Source organism: Lactuca sativa, chromosome 8 (genome assembly GCF_002870075.4).
Source record: "Lactuca sativa cultivar Salinas chromosome 8, Lsat_Salinas_v11, whole genome shotgun sequence".
NCBI classification, from domain to species: domain Eukaryota; kingdom Viridiplantae; phylum Streptophyta; class Magnoliopsida; order Asterales; family Asteraceae; genus Lactuca; species Lactuca sativa.
Genome location: NC_056630.2, coordinates 90,072,436 through 90,089,175, shown reverse-complemented (window position 1 = coordinate 90,089,175; position 16,740 = coordinate 90,072,436). Strand labels below are relative to the sequence as shown.

Here is a 16,740-nt window from a genome sequence, read left to right as displayed (position 1 = left end):
ATGTATCTGATTTCTAAAAATCTTATGTTAATGTAATTTCTAAAAATTTGAAATGTTAGTTGTAAACTAATTTATATTCTTTGCAGGTTGTGGTTATGGATAGTTAACTACAGGTTGTATTTTTCTTTGAAGTATCATAACTCAGTAAAGATTCAATGGATTAGCAATTTCAGATCTGATCTCCTAACTATGTTGGCGAATTTGAGGTTGAGCAACAAAGGGCTTAAGTTAAGGTATGCTTTGAGTTATTGCTTCTTTTGGGCAATTTGGAGGACAAGAAATAACATATTGTTCAAAAATGTTTGTGGATAACCGATGAAGATGATAATACAATTAATTTGTTTCAAATGGTTAAAACATAGGTGTTGCTTGAAGTCCTTAGACCAGACAAATTGATGTTGTTCTCCTATATGTATCTTGTATTTTGTAATGTTCTAGCTCATCGTTAGGTTTGTTTTAATGATATTTGTTGTCGTTCGAAAAAAAATGTCAATTTGTACAAAGTCTTTGATTAAATTAAAATAAGATGTATTGGCTTCCAAAAAATGAATGAAGACATTGTATTAAATATTTTTTTTATGATTTAGTTTGTATAACCTTGATTTAATTTAGTTATAAATGTTTTTCCATTTTTGATATATAAGTTGTTTTTTATATGAGGGCATTAATTTAGGATTTTGCATTGGTAATTGAAAACCAATCGACCGACCCTGATTACTTTTGCCTTCACAAATAAAACTATAACATCTAACTTCCAATTCTACCACAATTTTGCCTTCACAAATAAAAGCTATAACATCTAACTTCCAATTCTACCACAATATTTGCCAAAATATGCCCTTAATGTTTTACCTAAATTTTTAGTTGGAATAAATAATAGTCAAACACTTCTCCCCTACTCCACAAATAAACGCCGCTGGTTCTAATAAAAAAAAACTAAATTCGTAGATTTATAGCTAAAAGATAATGACACTATTATTTCCTTTTTCTATATAATAAGAAGTGGGTGAGAACTAATTACCTAATAATATAACGATAATCCATTTTAATAATTTTTTAAAATATACGGTCGATTGACTTTGTAAACCATATAAAAGTATTGTATCAATTATTCGACCATTTCTCATCTATATAATATTCGCCAATGATTACCACTTGTTATATGAAAACCAAAAGAATAAGAAGACTTATGTAAATTCATTTTTAATATAAGGTTTTAAGTTGATTGGATTTACAATTTGTTTATAATAGTATTTATATTTTCTTTTGGATAAATTTCTAATTTCTAAATACATTTAATATTAAACTTCGTAATTATGCCATTTTACAAACTCATGTGAATCATAAGTTGATCTTAGATAACACATTAAAACTTTTTATTTGTTTCAATAGTCAATTTGAGTTGTTTTCGATTCTCTTATCTTACTATTTTGAGTAAACTATGGTTTTGGTCCCTATGGTTTGCATCTATCAAGTTTGGTCCCTTAACCACTTACTTTACCCCTCTCTCCACCCCAAATTAATAAAATCTATAAACTAAATAAACCAAATTTGTCATATATTCATATTCAAACATACCATAAAATAACTCGTCATTGTATATGGGGTTGACATTAACCGACTATATGACCAAATTTGATAGATATTACAACCCGAAGGATATAATTTGTATCATTTTTTTGTCAAAACTAGAACTAAACCTACAAAAAAAATGCAAACCATATAGACTATTGTAACTTACTTGATATTTTTGTAGGAAATGCAACTTATTTTAAAAATAAAAATAATAAAAATACTCTAGTTTAATAAAGATATTCAATAAATTAAAATATATTGTTATTTTTAATATTTTTTTAAAAGTTTTAGTATCTGTCTATTTAGTATGTCACGCTCACAAAGACTAGTAAAAGTGTAAAAACGCGATTCGGTCCTCATCAGTCGTCACCTACCCCCATTACACACACACACTAAAACACACACAAAAACTCCGTAAATTCAACGTTTTCTTCTAACCTAATTCCCCTAAATTCACTCAAATCTCTTTAAAACCCATCTTCCATCCGCCATAGATCCCTAATCCCACATTGGGTTTCTTCTTTTCTCCCATTGATTTCATCAAATTTGATTAATTAATCACTCAGATCCAGTCCACCAATAGCAATGGGGAAAGGAGGAGCCCTAAGCGATGGCGTATTGAAGAAGATCATTCTTTCATACACCTACGTCGCAATATGGATCTCCCTCAGCTTCACAGTCATCGTCTACAACAAATACATCCTCGATCGGAAGATGTACGATTGGCCTTACCCAATCTCACTAACCATGATCCACATGGGTTTCTGTTCTTCGTTAGCATACATCCTCGTCAGTGTTCTCAAAGTCGTCGAACCAGTTCAGATGACTCGCGATATTTATCTCAAATCCGTCGTTCCAATCGGTTTGCTTTATTCTCTCAGTTTATGGCTTTCGAATTCCGCTTACATTTATCTCTCTGTTTCTTTCATTCAAATGCTCAAAGCTTTAATGCCTGTCGCCGTTTACTCCATCGGCGTTTTGTTGAAAAAAGACGGGTTTAAAGGCGATACCATGACTAACATGCTATCGATCTCCTTCGGTGTTGCCATTGCCGCTTACGGCGAAGCTAAATTCAATAGCTGGGGTGTCATGTTACAGCTTGGTGCTGTTTGTTTCGAGGCTACCCGATTGGTTTTGATTCAGATCTTGTTGACTTCGAAAGGCATTACATTCAATCCAATTACTTCTCTTTACTATGTCGCTCCTTGTTGTTTTGCCTTCTTATCTATCCCTTGGATCATCGTTGAGTTTCCCAAACTCAGAGATACCTCAAGTTTCCATTTCGATTACTTCATCTTTGGCACAAATTCTTTGTGTGCATTCGCTTTGAATCTTGCTGTGTTTTTACTTGTTGGAAAGACTTCAGCATTGACGATGAATGTGGCCGGAGTTGTCAAAGATTGGTTGTTGATTGCGTTTTCTTGGTCTGTGATCAAGGACACTGTGACCCCCATTAATCTACTCGGTTATGGCATTGCTTTCTTGGGTGTTGCTTATTATAATCATGCGAAATTACAGGCACTTAAGGCTAAAGAAGTAGAAAAGAAGGCAACCCAGGTTGATGATGAATCTGGTAAACTGTTAGAGGAGAAAAGTGCAGAAAAATCTTCAGACAATTGATATATGATTGGTTTAAGCCTAATTACACAAATTAGGAAAGGGAATCAAGATTATGAGTTAGAAGCCCTAGAATCTTTTTTTTTGGTGTATTTGTTAGTAAGTTATTTATATGTGATTTAACGTTTATTTATTTGATGTTATATTGGGGTTTTGAGAGTATTGAACTCTTGGTGCCAATATGTGCAAGTGACCAGAGAAAAAGACTTGTCTTTTATATGTTATTTATATTTAAAGATCCTTCATTTGGTAATGTATTTATCTCAAATTTGTTTTCTTTTTTCTCTCTTTGTGTGTCATGGTTCTTGATACATTGTGTTATGTGTAATTTATTTGCTTGCAAATCTTTTATAATTTGTATGGAGAATATGTTTGAGAGGAAGCAAGAGCGATATAATGCGTGAAGATTGTTGTTCAAATCATTTGTTTGTCTAATCGTGTTGCTCTTGTTGTGGTGGGTTCCGTTCGACTACTTAGTTAGACGAGGCATACAAAATTGGACCGACTTTCTAAAGCTATAACGTTATTTTCTATGGAAGTAATGTTATGTTAAGGGTCAGCTTGATATGATTTTTAACGAGTCTAATAAAAGAAAGACAAAGTTTGATTTGGTCGTGCAGTTTGATATCATAATTAAAACTCTCTGTGTCGCTTACTAAGTAGTTAAACTAGACATATAATATTGGACAGACTTTCTAAAACTATTTTTTATGGAAGTAATGTCTTTTAAGGGGTAGCTTGATTCTTAAAGAGTCTGATTAAAGAAAGATCGAGTATGCTTCGATTGGATTATACCATAATAATAAGCATTTGATATGTCTCTTCCTTTATCCGATTAAAGATGGATTTGATTCATTTAGAAATTGATTCAATTAACCACTATCAAAACTAGGGGTGGAATTGATACGGTACCAATTCATTTTTCTCTAAACCGTGTACCGTACAAACTATAATCGGTAACAAAAATTTGTTACTGGTACCGTACCAAGTATACTTGGTACCAATATAGTTGGCTACCAATAAGTTTGGTTGGTACAAATTAGTAATGATATATACCAACTTCTTTTAATTTTTATTGTAAGATTTTAAAATAAGCAAATACATTAAGTAATTTTGATGTTTAATATAGAAAATAGTTACGTAGTTCTTTTAGTTTACAAAAGAATTCTATTGAAGTAACATTAAATTAAAGTTTTCATTTTGTGCTTTAACGTGATAATAATTATTGACTAATGCAACCAAATGGGTTGCATAATGTTCTTAAAAATGTAAACACTAAACACAATTAGCAGTTGAAATATACGATTTTGTTTATATATATATATATATATATATATATATATATATATATATATATATATATATATATATATATATATATATATATAATAAATGAATTGTACGGTATTACCATGATATTCTAACTTTTGTACCATTAACGTACCAACATTACTTAATTGGTACGGTACTACCAATCAAACATATTGGCTACCAACTATATTGACTATCAACTTTCTTGGTTCAATTGGTAACATGTTGGTTTGTTGTTCATGGTAGAATTTTACCAACCCTAATCAAAACAATCATTCAGTATGAAACATTTCAAATTGAAGTTGACCCATATTCGAATTTGACAAGCTTCAATCTTAAAATGGTTAAAAATCTATATTGATGGCGAATTGTTATTTTACATCATAACATGGTCTCTAAAACTAGTTTTTGTTTAGGTTTTACAAATATGACTTGTTATAGCATTGGCAATTGGTTACTACTTAGACATGAAAGTGTTTGACACGTAGCTTTTAAAAACTTTTAACTTTTAGAAAAAAAAATGTTCAGCAATAGAAGCTTTTAGCTTTTAACTAAAACAAAAGCTACAGATCCGAAATCAGATTGACCACCCACCCTATCAACGTAGTTGATTTTGTCAGAGTTTATTTTCTATATTACAAACATCCACGACCTTCTATCATTTCATTAGTTTGTTTATATATGTTGTAATTTATATTTTTCTTTTAGTTTATATTACATTTGTTACTCATTGTAATTCTTTTTTCATTTAGAGGTGATGAATAAAAAAAAATCAAGCACCTTCTATTGGAAACGATTTCAATGGTTCCAGAATCGGTTCTAAGAATGTAGAAAATAGATACGACCGATTCCATAATTCCAAAAATCCATCGGTTCCGATTCATATCAAATTTTTCGGATACCTGCCTATATTCATGTTCCTATAACACCAAATCACCCCAAAAAAAGTCACACAAACCACATCCAAACATATCAAATTTGTCCAATCCAACATCCTTGAAACCAAACTCACATAGGGAATTGTAAACTCCCATCACCGAGTGATGTGCACATCAGTATAATTTAAACCAAAAAAGGCTAGATTATTGGTATGGTTAGCAAATCATAATAACGTAGACAATATATCACATTCCTAATTTATTGCTAAATTTTGAATTCAAATTAATTTCTAGATTTTATTACAATTTATTATTCCTTAATTAAAATTTTAAAAATTTAAACCTCTTAAAATATGTGATTTATATCAAGTGAATTGAAAAATACAAAGAAATGACATATGACATCATTATGATTAAAAAGATGACACGAGACATATTTATGTTTCGTGCATTAGGATAGATAAATGTGGTGATGATTTTACACCCTTATTGTAAGGGAAGTAACGTAATGTTGGAAAATTTGATAAAATTATGTATTTTTACTAAATCATGGACACTTTTAAATAAGTATATATGTTGTATATATAATTAATCTTTAGTGATTTGTGTTCTCCTATGTGAGAGATTCAAAACAATATATAATATGTCCAAAATAGAGTATTTGTGAATGATATATCGATCCTCAAAGTTTAGTATTTGGAATGAAATTTGGAAAAACCAAGTGGGTGTGGACTCATCGGAGGAAGAACAAAACTTTTAGTGGGTTTATAATCATGATGGTGTAAGTGTAACACCCGAAAATTTGAGGAGCAATTTTGGGAAAGAGTCACCTTTTGAGGATTTGACGTAGCGTGTTGGAGGCACCAACAAGGCGTGTCCAGATATGAGGAAACATGGATTTTATTAATGACAATACGAAGTGTTGCCTCTTGGAAAACGACGTGTTGATGGCTGGTGATGAAACCCTAATCTTTCGGGTTTTGCTCTTTATTTAAAGGAATATGGAGGCTAGGGTTTGTTCATCCTTTGCCCCCATTAGCTCCTCAAGCACTGAAAGAAACCATAATTATCTTTTCCTCCCATTATTGAGCTAGTTTGGTGTTTTGGAGCTAAGGAAGGAAGAAGGTGGAAGAAGGAAGCAAAGATCCAGCAAGCAAGCCCCCATTCTTCAGTTTGTCACTCTTCAGGACCTTGGTAAGTGTCCAAGACTTGATTTTTATCATTCAAAGTTGTTAGATCTTGGGTTTTGTCCCTTATGCTTCTTGTTCTTGAATGTTGAAGCGGTTAGATCTCATAAAGTTTGCAAATTTATGAATATCCAAGTCAAGGTGACCTAGTATTATCTTGGATTTGGTCTATAATCAAGTTTTGATGCCATGCATAAAGATTAGGTCATAAGTCTTCATTTTGACCTAATATGGGTTCAAGACATGAATTTGACATGTATGTCTATAAAGCACCAACCTTTGGGATGGTTTTGGTGCTAGACTCACTTCTGGAAAGGATGGACTTCGGACATTAAGGATTAAATGCCTATTTGTTAAGCCCTTGCATTATTAAGCTTTTTGGATTGGGCTTTGGACCTTCTTGGGTAGTTCCAATGGATAAAGTTGGAAACTTTATCCTTCCGGATCACATTTTGGACTAGATCTGAGCTTTGAAGCTCTTGGAATCAAAGAAAATGAATTAATGTATTAAGGTGTTGGAACTTTGGCAAACACGACGCGTTTCTAAGTCAACATGACATGTTGGTCGGGATCTTCCCCACTGTTTGGATGCAGGCGGAGCATAACATGTTTCTAAGTAAACATGGCGTGTTGGCGTCAACATGGACGGTTGACTTTGACCAAGTTTGACCTAAGGGTATTTGAAGTATTTTGGGTGGTATCTAAGGATTGATCACTGTTTGATGAATAGGTGTTGGTTGGAGCTGAGATTCAGAGTCGGGACCTCATCAGCTATAAATAAGATCGAGAGGTGAGTTTGCCTCACTATACTTTTCGGTCGAAGGCACCAAGGCCGACCCTATGGATTGTTATCCTGGTTTATTGTATGATTATGTTCAGTAGTGATCTGTTGGATCTGTATCCTGGTAGATAGGATGATGTTATGCCTAGTGATCTGTAGATCTACCTGTTTGTCTATTGATTGATTACATGTGTATATGTTACATGTTGGGTTGAGGTTATACTGCTTTGTGCTATAGCCAACAAACGTTGGGGCATTCCAGTTATGAGCTGAGGACCAGGTGGTATGCCAGACTCATACTGAGGGCTTAGGTGCATTCTAGATACGAGCTGAGGACCAGGTGGCTCCCTACACTTAAGTCCTACTATGTATCTCAGGTGTTAAGAATACAAATATAGTACCTTTTAATCAAGTATCATTCATGATAGCGATCCATGAGATGATCTTGATGCGGGTCAGTTCAATACTAGTTCTCTGACGAGTACCTATAAAACTTGGTTACAACCACTTGCCTACTTTCATCTAGTGAGAGTCAACCAATCCATTTCATATTAGTCTTACTTCATAATTGCTCCCACAATTATAACCGACTATGAACTTTTAGAATAATAACATTATTCATAGATTAAACATGTTAATATAGAACACAAAAAGTATTAATGTGATGACTATATCCCAATATACCATAACATTATCTAATGGTTGTTGTTATAATGTTCCAATATCCAAATACTAAATCCAAATCAAAAATACATTTATAGAATAATAAAGTTTTATAGCTGAAGTGTGACCATTCATACTTAGCTCAAAAGAATGACTTTATCAATGGATCTGACTAAATTCAGTTTGTGTGAATTCTGTGAATACTATCATCTCGATACTTAACTTTACTTTAAGTATAGTTATATATTTTGGAGAATATGATTGGTGTTCTTTTGTGACATAGAGTCTCTTAGCTTGATTAAGTATACTCTCGAAGTCACAATTATTTCTATATGATCATTGAATGACAGAAATCAGCATAGTTTTTCAATGACCCCATTCATCCAATCATATTTGAATTCAACTTCTAAGGTAGTGCATTCTTATTTGTAGTAGATTGTGTCATTGTGTTTTGCTTGGACCTCATTCCAACAAGACTTACCCTTCATTCCACAATGAATGTCAAAATCCAATTATAATTCATAATTATTTATATATGTTTAGAAATTAACATCTTGTGTAGCTCTTTCCATAAAGATCCTTTCTAAACTGATTGTCTCATATACATTCTATTAGTTTTTCTAAAGTACTCTTAGTCATCCAGTGACTTAACCATGTATTGAATTAGTATCCTATGACATGCTTACATCATGATCAAATACCGTGTCCTATGCATAATATGGTGTAAGTGATGAATTCATTTGCCAAGCAAATGGAATATAAATAATTTCCTCTCGTTTAAACCTATGAGTTATGTACTTTTGAGGCTAGCTCAAAATGGTGCCATATGACAATGCCAAGAATTCTTCAAAAGAATATTACGTCTTGATCCCTTTCAATATATTGCCAATATATGTATAAGGACATGAAAACTTTAACATTCCTATTATCTATCCCTTATAGATTTTACATTTATCTCTCTGTTTCTTTCATTCAAATGCTCAAAGCTTTAATGCGTGTCGCCGTTTACTCCATCGGCGTTTTGTTGAAAAAAGACGGGTTTAAAGGCGATACCATGACTAACATGCTATCGATCTCCTTCGGTGTCGCCATTGCCGCTTACGGCGAAGCTAAATTCAATAGCTGGGGTGTCATGTTACAGCTTGGTGCTGTTTGTTTCGAGGCTACCCGATTAGTTTTGATTCAGATCTTGTTGACTTCTAAAGGCATTACATTCAATCCAATTACTTCTCTTTACTATGTCGCTCCTTGTTGTTTTGCCTTCTTATCTATCCCTTGGATCATCGTTGAGTTTCCCAAACTCAGAGATACCTCAAGTTTCCAGTTTGATTACCTCATCTTTGGAACAAATTCTTTGTGTGCATTCGCTTTGAATCTTGCTGTGTTTTTACTTGTTGGAAAGACTTCAGCATTGACGATGAATGTGGCCGGAGTTGTCAAAGATTGGTTGTTGATTGTGTTTTCTTGGTCTGTGATCAAGGACACTGTGACCCCCATTAATCTACTCGGTTATGGCATTGCTTTCTTGGGTGTTGCTTATTATAATCATGCGAAATTACAGGCACTTAAGGCTAAAGAAGTAGAAAAGAAGGCAACCCAGGTTGATGATGAATCTGGTAAACTGTTAGAGGAGAAAAGTGCAGAAAAATCTTCAGACAATTGATATATGATTGGTTTAAGCCTAATTACACAAATTAGGAAAGGGAATCAAGATTATGAGTTAGAAGCCCTAGAATCTTTTTTTTGGTGTATTTGTTAGTAAGTTATTTATATGTGATTTAACGTTTATTTATTTGATGTTATATTGGGGTTTTGAGAGTATTGAACTCTTGGTGCCAATATGTGCAAGTGACTAGAGAAAAAGACTTGTCTTTTATATGTTATTTATATTTAAAGATCCTTCATTTGGTAATGTATTTATCTCAAATTTGTTTTCTTTTTCTCTCTTTGTGTGTCATGATTCTTGATACATTGTATTATGTGTAATTTATTTGCTTGCAAATCTTTTATAATTTGTTTGGAGAATATGTTTGAGAGGAAGCAAGAGCGATATAATGCGTGAAGATTGCTCTTCAAATCATTTGTTTGTCTAATCATGTTGCTCTTGTTGTGGTGGGTTCTGTTCGACTGCTTAGTTAGACGAGGCATACAAAATTGGACTGACTTTCTAAAGCTATAGCGCTATTTTCTATGGAAGTAATGTTATGTTAAGGGTCAGCTTGATATGATTTTTAACGAGTCTAATAAAAGAAATATAAAAGAAAGACAAAGTTTGATTCGGTCGGGCAGTTTGATATCATAATTAAAAGTCTGTATGTCGCTGGACAGTTTGATATCATAATTAAAAGTCTGTATGTCGCTTACTAAGTAGTTAGACTAGACATACAATATTGGGCAGACTATTTTTTGTGGAAGTAATGTCAGTTAAGGGGTAGCTTGATTCTTAATGAGTCTGATTAAAGAAAGATCGAGTTTGATTCGGTTGGATTATACCATAATAATAAGCATTTGATATGTCTCTTCCTTTATCCGATTAAAGATGGATTTTATTCATTTAGAAATTGATTCCATTAACAACTATCAAAACAATCATTCAGTATGAAACATTTCAAATTGAAGTTGACCCATATTCGAATATGACAAGCTTCAATCTTAAAATGGTTAAAAATATATATTGATGGCGAATTGTTATTTTACATCATAACATGGTCTCTAAAACTAGTTTTTGTTTAGGTTTTACAAATATGACTTGTTATAGCATTGGCAATTGGTTACTACTTAGACATGAAAGTGTTTGACACATAGCTTTTAAAAACTTTTAACTTTTAGAAAAAAAAATGTTCAGCAATAGAAGCTTTTAGCTTTTAACTAAAACAAAAGCTACAGATCCGAAATCAGATTGACCACCCACCCTATCAACGTAGTTGATTTTGTCAGAGTTTATTTTCTATATTACAAACATCCACGACCTTCTATCATTTCATTAGTTTGTTTATATATGTTGTAATTTATATTTTTCTTTTAGTTTATATTACATTTGTTACTCATTGTAATTCTTTTTTCATTTAGAGGTGATGAATAAAAAAAATCAAGCACCTTCTATTGGAAACGATTTCAATGGTTCCAGAATCGGTTCTAAGAATGTAGAAAATAGATACGACCGATTCCATAATTCCAAAAATCCATTGGTTCCGATTCATATCAAATTTTTCGGATACCTGCCTATATTCATGTTCCTATAACACCAAATCACCCCAAAAAAAGTCACACAAACCACATCCAAACATATCAAATTTGTCCAATCCAACATCCTTGAAACCAAACTCACATAGGGAATTGTAAACTCCCATCATGTGATGTGCACATCAGTATAATTTAAACCAAAAAAAAAGGCTAAAAGAACTAATTATTGGTATTGTTTAAACCAATAATCTAGGCTAAAAGCCCAAATTATTTATACTTCATGCATATGACGTATGTAACACTAAACTATCCATGTGCGGAAAACCCCATAGCTTTATGTATCAAATGGGTTCCTTTTAGTAAGGTATTAGGTTTTAAACACGTGTACTATATATGGTTGACAAATCATAATAACGTAGACAATATATCACATTCCTAATTTATTGCTAAATTTTGAATTCAAATTAATTTCTAGATTTTATTACAATTTATTATTCCTTAATTAAAATTTTAAAAATTTAAACCTCTTAAAATATGTGATTTATATCAAGTGAATTGAAAAATACAAAGAAATGACATATGACATCATTATACTTAAAAAGATGACATGAGACATATTTATGTTTCGTGTATGTGGATATATAAATGTGGTGATGATTTTACACCCTTATTGTAAGGGAAGTAACGTAATGTTGGAAAATTTGATAAAATTATGTATTTTTACTAAATCGTGGACACTTTTAAATAAGTATATATGTTGTATATATAATTAATCTTTAGTGATTTGTGTTCTCCTATGTGAGAGATTCAAAACAATATATAATATGTCCAAAATAGAGTATTTGTGAATGATATATCGATCCTCAAAGTTTAGTATTTGGAATGAAATTTGGAAAAACCAAGTGGGTGTGGACTCATCGGAGGAAGAACAAAACTTTTAGTGGGTTTATAATCATGATGGTGTAAGTGTAACGCCCGAAAATTTGAGGAGCAATTTTGGGAAAGAATCACCTTTTGAGGATTTGACGTAGCGTGTTGGAGGCACCAACAAGGCGTGTCCAGATATGAGGAAACATGGATTTTATTATGGACAATACGAAGTGTTGCCTCTTGGAACACGACGTGTTGATGGCTGCTGATGAAACCCTAATCTTTCGGGTTTTGCTCCTTATTTAAAGGAATATGGAGGCTAGGGTTTGTTCATCCTTAGCCCCCATCAGCTCCTCAAGCCCTGAAAGAAACCCTAATCATCTTTTCCTCCCATTATTGAGCTAGTTTGGTGTTTTTAGAGCTAAGGAAGGAAGAAGGTGGAAGAAGGAAACAAAGATCCAACAAGCAAGCCCCCATTCTTCAGTTTGTCACTCTTCTGGACCTTGGTAAGTGTCCAAGACTCGATTTTTATCATTCAAAGTTGTTAGATCTTGGGTTTTGTCCCATGTGCTATTTGTTCTTGAATGTTGAAGCGGTTAGATCTCATAAAGTTTGCAAATTTATGAATCTCCAGGTCAAGGTGACCTAGTACTATCTTGGATCTGGTCTATAATCAAGTTTTGATGCCATGCATAGAGATTAGGTCATAAGTCCTCATTTTGACCTAATATGGGTTCAAGACATGCATTTGACATGTATATCTATAAAGCACCAACCTTTGGGATGGTTTTGGTGGTAGAATCACTTCTGGAAAGGATGGACTTTAGACATTAAGGATTAAATGCCTATTGGTTAAGTTCTTGCATTATTAAGCTTTTTGGATTGAGTTTTGGACCTTCTTTGTAGTTCCAATGGATTAGATCGAGAGGTGAGTTTGCCTCACTGTACTTTTGGGTCGAAGGCACCAAGACCGACCCTATGGATTGTTATCTTGGTTTATTGTATGATTGTGTTCAGTAGTGATCTGTTGGATCTGTATCTTGGTAGATAGGATGATGGTATGCCTGGTGATCTGTAGATCTGCCTGTTTATCTATTGACTGATTACATGTTTATCACTTACATGTTGGGTTGATGTTGTACTGCTTCGTGCTATAGCCAACAAACCCTGGGGCATTCTAGTTATGAGCTGAGGACCAGGTGGTATGCCAGACTCATACTGAGGGCTTAGGTGCATTCCAGATACGAGTTGAGGACCAGGTAGCTCCCTACACTTAAGTCCCACTATGTATCTCAGGTGTTAAGGATAAAAACATAATATGGCGTAAGTGATGAATTCATTTGCCAAGCAAATGGAATATAAATCATTTCATCTAGTTTAAACCTATGAGCTATGTACTTTTGAGGCTAGCTTAAAATGGTGCCATATGACAATGCCAAGAATTCTTCAAAAGAATATTATGTCTTGATCCCTTTCATGATATTGCCAATATATGTATAAGGAAATGAAAATTTTAACATTCCTATTATCTATCCCTTATAGATTTTACATTCCAAGAATGTATCTTCTCCTTCCTAAGTCTTTCATTTTAAAAACACTTTCCGAGTCAAGGTGAAAGCGACCTTGCTTAGTCAGAATGTGATTTCAAATGATTAAGTATGTTTCATTCATACAAGATTAGAAATTTCACTATGCTCCCACTAGTTCTTAGTAAACACACATGTTCTATTCATTTTGATATAAAAAATACCTTGTAGTTTTATATAAAATGATGATTATAACATTGAGATGTTTTCTTTATATACACAAGTGGATCTCAAGACCTACCCATTTTGTTTAGGATAACATGGATTAAGAAAACCTCCAGGCTACTCTATATAGGTATCCTCCAGTAGATGTCTATTAAGAAAAGCGGTCTTTCTTGAAATCTATTTGCTATATCTCATATTAAGAATATGAATTTATAGTAAATAATATCTTTGTTGATCTAATCATAGCTACTTGTGAAAAAGGTTTGATAACAGTCAATGTCATGAGTATGATGAGCACCATAGTCAATGACATGAGTATGAGAAAGTCCTTTTATTAAAAGTCTTGCTTTAAATATGTATGGTTATCCATGTAATTTATTCTTTATAGAAGAATCATTTTCTCCTTATAGACTTACTATAAGGATAAATTTTAATCAAGCCCATACTTGATTCTCATACATAGATTACATCTCATGTTTATGACTCTAAGTCATTTATCAGATTTAAGATCTGACATAGCATCCTGGTATTTGATGGATTTTCCGGAAACCATTAATAAAAGCTCATCAATGAGAGATTCCACATTTCTCAAGTCATAAATGATTTCTACGATTAATGCGAACAATTTGTGTTTGTGAATAGCTATTATTCAAGTTTAACAATCCTTGTTAAAATTAGTGCCAACTATTACTACATAAGGTTATGGTTCTTGAGCTGCTTCAAGTTCCATGTATCTCCCACTTGCTTTATCATTATAAGCTTGCTTTCTACTAACTTAGCTTTCACAAGAATAAGAGAACTTATTCTTCGTAGGTTTGCATATGATAATCTAAGCCACATTTAGAGTATTATACAAATATGTAAATAGTAGATTTTAGGTTTAGAAGATTTAGTCTAACATCGGCTTCAAATCCACAAAACATTTAGTAAGAGGAAGATGGAGCCTTTCCATACTAAATCTTATAAAGTGTTCAATCTATTTATTAGTTGGTATTTGTATTCAAGATACAATTAACAGTGATTGAAGTATTATCCCAAAAAGATTAAATGAGGATATTTCTACTGATTAGAAAGTAATCATACCAAGTAAGATTTAATGCATTATTTATTATCATTAAGGCCTTAGGTGGTTCTTACCGGTTTGTATCTCAACTCTTGAAACCTTCAACAAAGATTTCACAATTATGCTTTACCACGTAAAATATAATTAAAACTACTATAGGTTTTAATAAAGTTGATTTGGTATCTTGTGCTTAATCTTAGACATTCATTAGAAAGGAAGTCATACACCAAAGTGTGTATTTCCTTAATTATTTTGTAACATCCCAAATTTCGAGACCAAAAATTTCATTTTTAAATTTAGTGAATTATAAAATAACTTGCCAAAACATTGCTAAAATCATATCATTATATAAGACCGTAGTGTCATGTCTCAAAAACCATATCATCTGAATGTAATAAATATCAGAGTACAATCCCAGAAAACTATGCAGAAACCATGTGTGTGTGATGCGCTGCTACACCGCCGGCTCCTTCCCCTTCGACGAAGAGGTACTTGAAACCAAACCAAAACTGTAAGCACAAAGCTTAGTGAGTTCCATCATCATACCACATATCATATAATATCGTCAGTATCTTTCAACTGGTAACTGCCATCGGTATCTTTCAGCCGGTAACTATCATCAGTATCTTTCAACCAGTACTGCCATCAATATCTTTCAACCGGTAATTGGGGACTATTTCACCCCTACCAATAACATACTGTAAACATACAGTTAGGTATATTGGGTACTGACCTACCCCTCGGTCCTAATGACCTATGCTAGGGAAAGACTATTCCCTATCACTACCACTGACACAAATATCATATCACTCATGCATATCTCATAACCAAATCACATAACCAGACCAAGATAATTATCACAAAGACAACTATCTACTAATTACCCCTATTGGTGGGTCGGCATTGTGGCCTTAGACCCACCCCTACTGGAAGGTAACTCACCTCGATGTCGTGTAGTGTCTGAACCGTCCTCTACACGAAGATCGACTCTCCTCGACTCCTCAATCCCTACACGACAATTCTCACGTCATCAACCAGAACATGCAACGCTAACCAGGTACCATAACCAGTCAAAGTCAACATCCAGTTGACCTGACTCGCCGAGTTGGTCCGCCAACTTGCTGAGTCCATACTCCACTAATCCGATACAACCTTGACACCACTCGTCGAGTTTTCCTTCATTCAAACCATCAGGACCATCTCCATCCGACTTGCCGAGTTCTTCCTTCCACTCGGCGAGTTCATCTCACTCATAAGAACGTGTCCAGTCTATGACTCCCCGAGTTGTAGAAAAACTCGTCGAGTCCATCTTCAAATGTTGGGGGGTTGCCTTGGACTCGTCGAGTCTGTTCATACACTTGTCGAGTCCCATGAAAGGTTCTCTACAATGTGCATGGGGCTCTCATGGCCATAGAGTTGGCACCTTTATGCCATGAGATCCCTCTAATGACTCAGATATGAAAGTAGAACCCCATGAATCACTTCACAAATTTGGAAATGGCTTAGAAAGCCCTAAATGCACCCAAAATCTAAGCCCTAAAGATGAAGAACCAAAATAAAGACCAAAACAGGAGGCATTTACCTTGGTTGAGCTGAAGATGGAATAAGATCTCTGGATCTACAAGCCACAACTTAAATTCCCAAGCTTCTCCCTTCCTTCCAAGCTTCACAACCACCCAAAAGCACCAAAAATGGCCTTAGATCACTCAAAGCGGCTAGGGTTTCGATAAAAGGTGTTCTGGGAGCATAAGGGACAATGGAGGCTGCAATAAGGCGTTTAAATAGGGTGCAAACCCTCGGATTTAGGGTTTTCATCAAACAACACCTACTCGTCGAGTCAGTGTCCCGGCTCGTCGAGTAG

General features: G+C 33.7%; 2 protein-coding genes across 2 annotated transcripts; both read left to right on the top strand.

Moving 5' to 3' along the window:
• The first annotated feature begins 1,907 nt into the window (after window positions 1-1,907).
• LOC111887378 (probable sugar phosphate/phosphate translocator At5g25400) lies at window positions 1,908-3,445 on the top strand. The gene has a single exon (XM_023883546.3). It carries the CDS (start codon window positions 2,161-2,163, stop codon window positions 3,193-3,195), a length of 1,035 nt encoding a protein of 344 aa, XP_023739314.1. The 5' UTR covers window positions 1,908-2,160; the 3' UTR covers window positions 3,196-3,445.
• Window positions 3,446-8,916: 5,471 nt separating this feature from the next.
• On the top strand, window positions 8,917-9,939 carry LOC111887388 (probable sugar phosphate/phosphate translocator At5g25400). The gene has a single exon (XM_023883556.3). It carries the CDS (start codon window positions 8,917-8,919, stop codon window positions 9,673-9,675), a length of 759 nt encoding a protein of 252 aa, XP_023739324.1. The 3' UTR covers window positions 9,676-9,939.
• The last annotated feature ends 6,801 nt before the right edge of the window (window positions 9,940-16,740 follow it).

What these genes read in the sequence shown, in the direction of transcription:
- LOC111887378 (XM_023883546.3), top strand. Translation starts at nt 2,161, where the DNA reads ATGGGGAAAGGAGGAGCCCTAAGCGATGGCGTATTGAAGAAGATCATT.
- LOC111887388 (XM_023883556.3), top strand. Translation starts at nt 8,917, where the DNA reads ATGAAAACTTTAACATTCCTATTATCTATCCCTTATAGATTTTACATT.